The sequence below is a fragment of the Sphaeroforma arctica genome (genome assembly GCF_001186125.1).
Source record: "Sphaeroforma arctica JP610 unplaced genomic scaffold supercont1.2488, whole genome shotgun sequence".
Lineage (NCBI taxonomy): Eukaryota > Ichthyosporea > Ichthyophonida > Sphaeroforma > Sphaeroforma arctica.
This window is the reverse complement of record NW_014038070.1, coordinates 1-2,062: the sequence shown is the minus strand read 5'-3', so window position 1 is coordinate 2,062 and position 2,062 is coordinate 1. Positions and strand designations below refer to the sequence as shown.

At 40.9% G+C, this 2,062-nt stretch overlaps 1 protein-coding gene across 1 annotated transcript; it reads right to left on the bottom strand.

Annotated features, from left to right (window-relative positions):
- Positions 1 to 1,047: 1,047 nt before the first annotated feature.
- Positions 1,048 to 1,256, bottom strand: SARC_12672 (hypothetical protein; the record flags this gene model as incomplete). Its single annotated transcript, XM_014293215.1, has 1 exon — positions 1,048 to 1,256. A coding segment is annotated over one exon (185 nt), but the record flags the coding sequence as incomplete, so codon positions are not given.
- Between the last annotated feature and the right edge of the window lie 806 nt (positions 1,257 to 2,062).

Sequence of the window (2,062 nt, the reverse complement as noted above, 5' to 3'; positions counted from 1 at the left end):
CACCTACCACATATTAGTATATATATATATATATATATATATATATATATAAAATATATATTGATGTATGAATGTATGTATATTATATATAATAGCATATGGGTTGATAGGGTAATCTCATACTGTATTGAACAACCTGCTTGCTACATACAACCTGGTGCATTTCATTTATTAATGGCTCGTGTGTTTATTTGGTATTTCTCATACTGTATTGCGTCGAACAATCCGTTTGCTTCATTAAACTTTATTTATTAATAGCTTATGGATTTATATTTAGGTATTCCCACATGATTTTTCGTTCGACGACCACCATGACATTCACGATATACATTGGGAAATCAATTCGGGCCCCGCGAATAAGTATGCCCCTCACGAAGTCATCCTTGGCTTACCTGGATATCAGAGCCACACTGTGATGTTATTAAGGTTTTAAGAAATCCCTAAATCTGTGATGCTATTGTGTAGGTCTGCACACTGCCTTCATATTTTGTTTCTTTTGTTCTCTACATTTTTATTTTGTTTTCATTGGTTTCTGCGTCTGTAGCGGATTCTATGGTATGGCGTTTCGGCTGGATAGTGCTACTATATTGCTGAGATTGTCGTATAGTGCAGCGTATATTCTGCATTCAAAAACTATGCCAACAATACAGACGGGTGGTCTGTTGATTGTAAATTTTATCATACATATATCTATCCGAGAATAAACTATAAATATAGTGACGTCTTGTTGCACTGTCTATGACAGGCTCTCTGTTGAAGCCCTACCTGCAAGGAATAAGGACAAAGTATATCATTTAGTCCCAAGTATCCTATCTCTCTGTGTCTGCTGTATGAGTCAGCAGCCGCGGTAATACAGGCTAGTCTAGTTCATGGTTATTAAGTGTATCTATACGGACGAATGGATCCATTAATGAATGTAAAATTTGACATCCAAAACAACGCCTAAAGCCTTGTCTGTAAATACTAACACACACTCGCACGAGTATTTGATTCCCTCTGTCCACACAGCGATGCCGGAAGTCAAGTTTTAGGGTTTTAGACAATCTACACGTAGTTGCAATGAGGTTTTATTCAGGTGCCTGTACTAGCTGTCGTCATGGCCAACACAATTGAGCTTGCCAGTAAATCCACTAGGCCCAAATTCGCCGCGGCAATGTCCTCCACACTCCCCTCTCTCACGGAACTCCGAGCTTCGGACACAACCAAACTGGTCTCTTCCGAGGAGATAGAATCTTTCAGCGTCGGGAGTAGGCTGAGCACCGGGTGTGTAACGTGACAACAAGGGGTTTTAGGGTTTTAGGGTATTAGGGTTTCAGGTTGAGTATGGTTGCTGGTCAGCATGCGGATGCGTGTACGCAAATATAGAGGCACCCGTGTGTGCATGTACCTAGGCGGGTCTGTGTATGTATCCAATCATCGACTACAGCCCAGGCGAAGGGCATACCGTGATTCAAATGTACTGCTATCGACGGGTATTCGCATTTAACTACACATATAAACCAATCATCAGCGATGCTATGCCAGTTGTGTGAAGTGGTAACCAGCCGTCGCGTGCAGTACAGGCATACATCTCGTTGACCAGTGTTCACTTACAACACACACTTCAACTGCACCCGCCAGCCCCATGCCACAGGTAACACGCGTTTGTCTGGTAAACTGCTACACTGCGTATAATATAGAGTTTACATACTAGAATCTTGTCCCGGAGGCAATGGGGATATATAGGTACGCACACAGGCAGACATATACTTTAGTGAGGTGTTATAGTTTCTAAAATGTATTGTGATGCCACTTGTACGCAAATTCAATGGGTATATTAATCATGCTTGCTTGAAGGAGATATACCGTTGCAACATCGCGTCTTTAGCATGACTATCGCATATAGAATGATTCGTCGACGACTGTTAAGCCTCTATCGAATAGTGCACCATGGCATTTTAACGGTATTGCCTTTTTCCCCAGGCATGTATCTAAAATATGTACATAATAGGTGAATAGACTAATATGCAAATGAATGTATACACACATGTACAATTGCACATATACACACCAAACAAATATG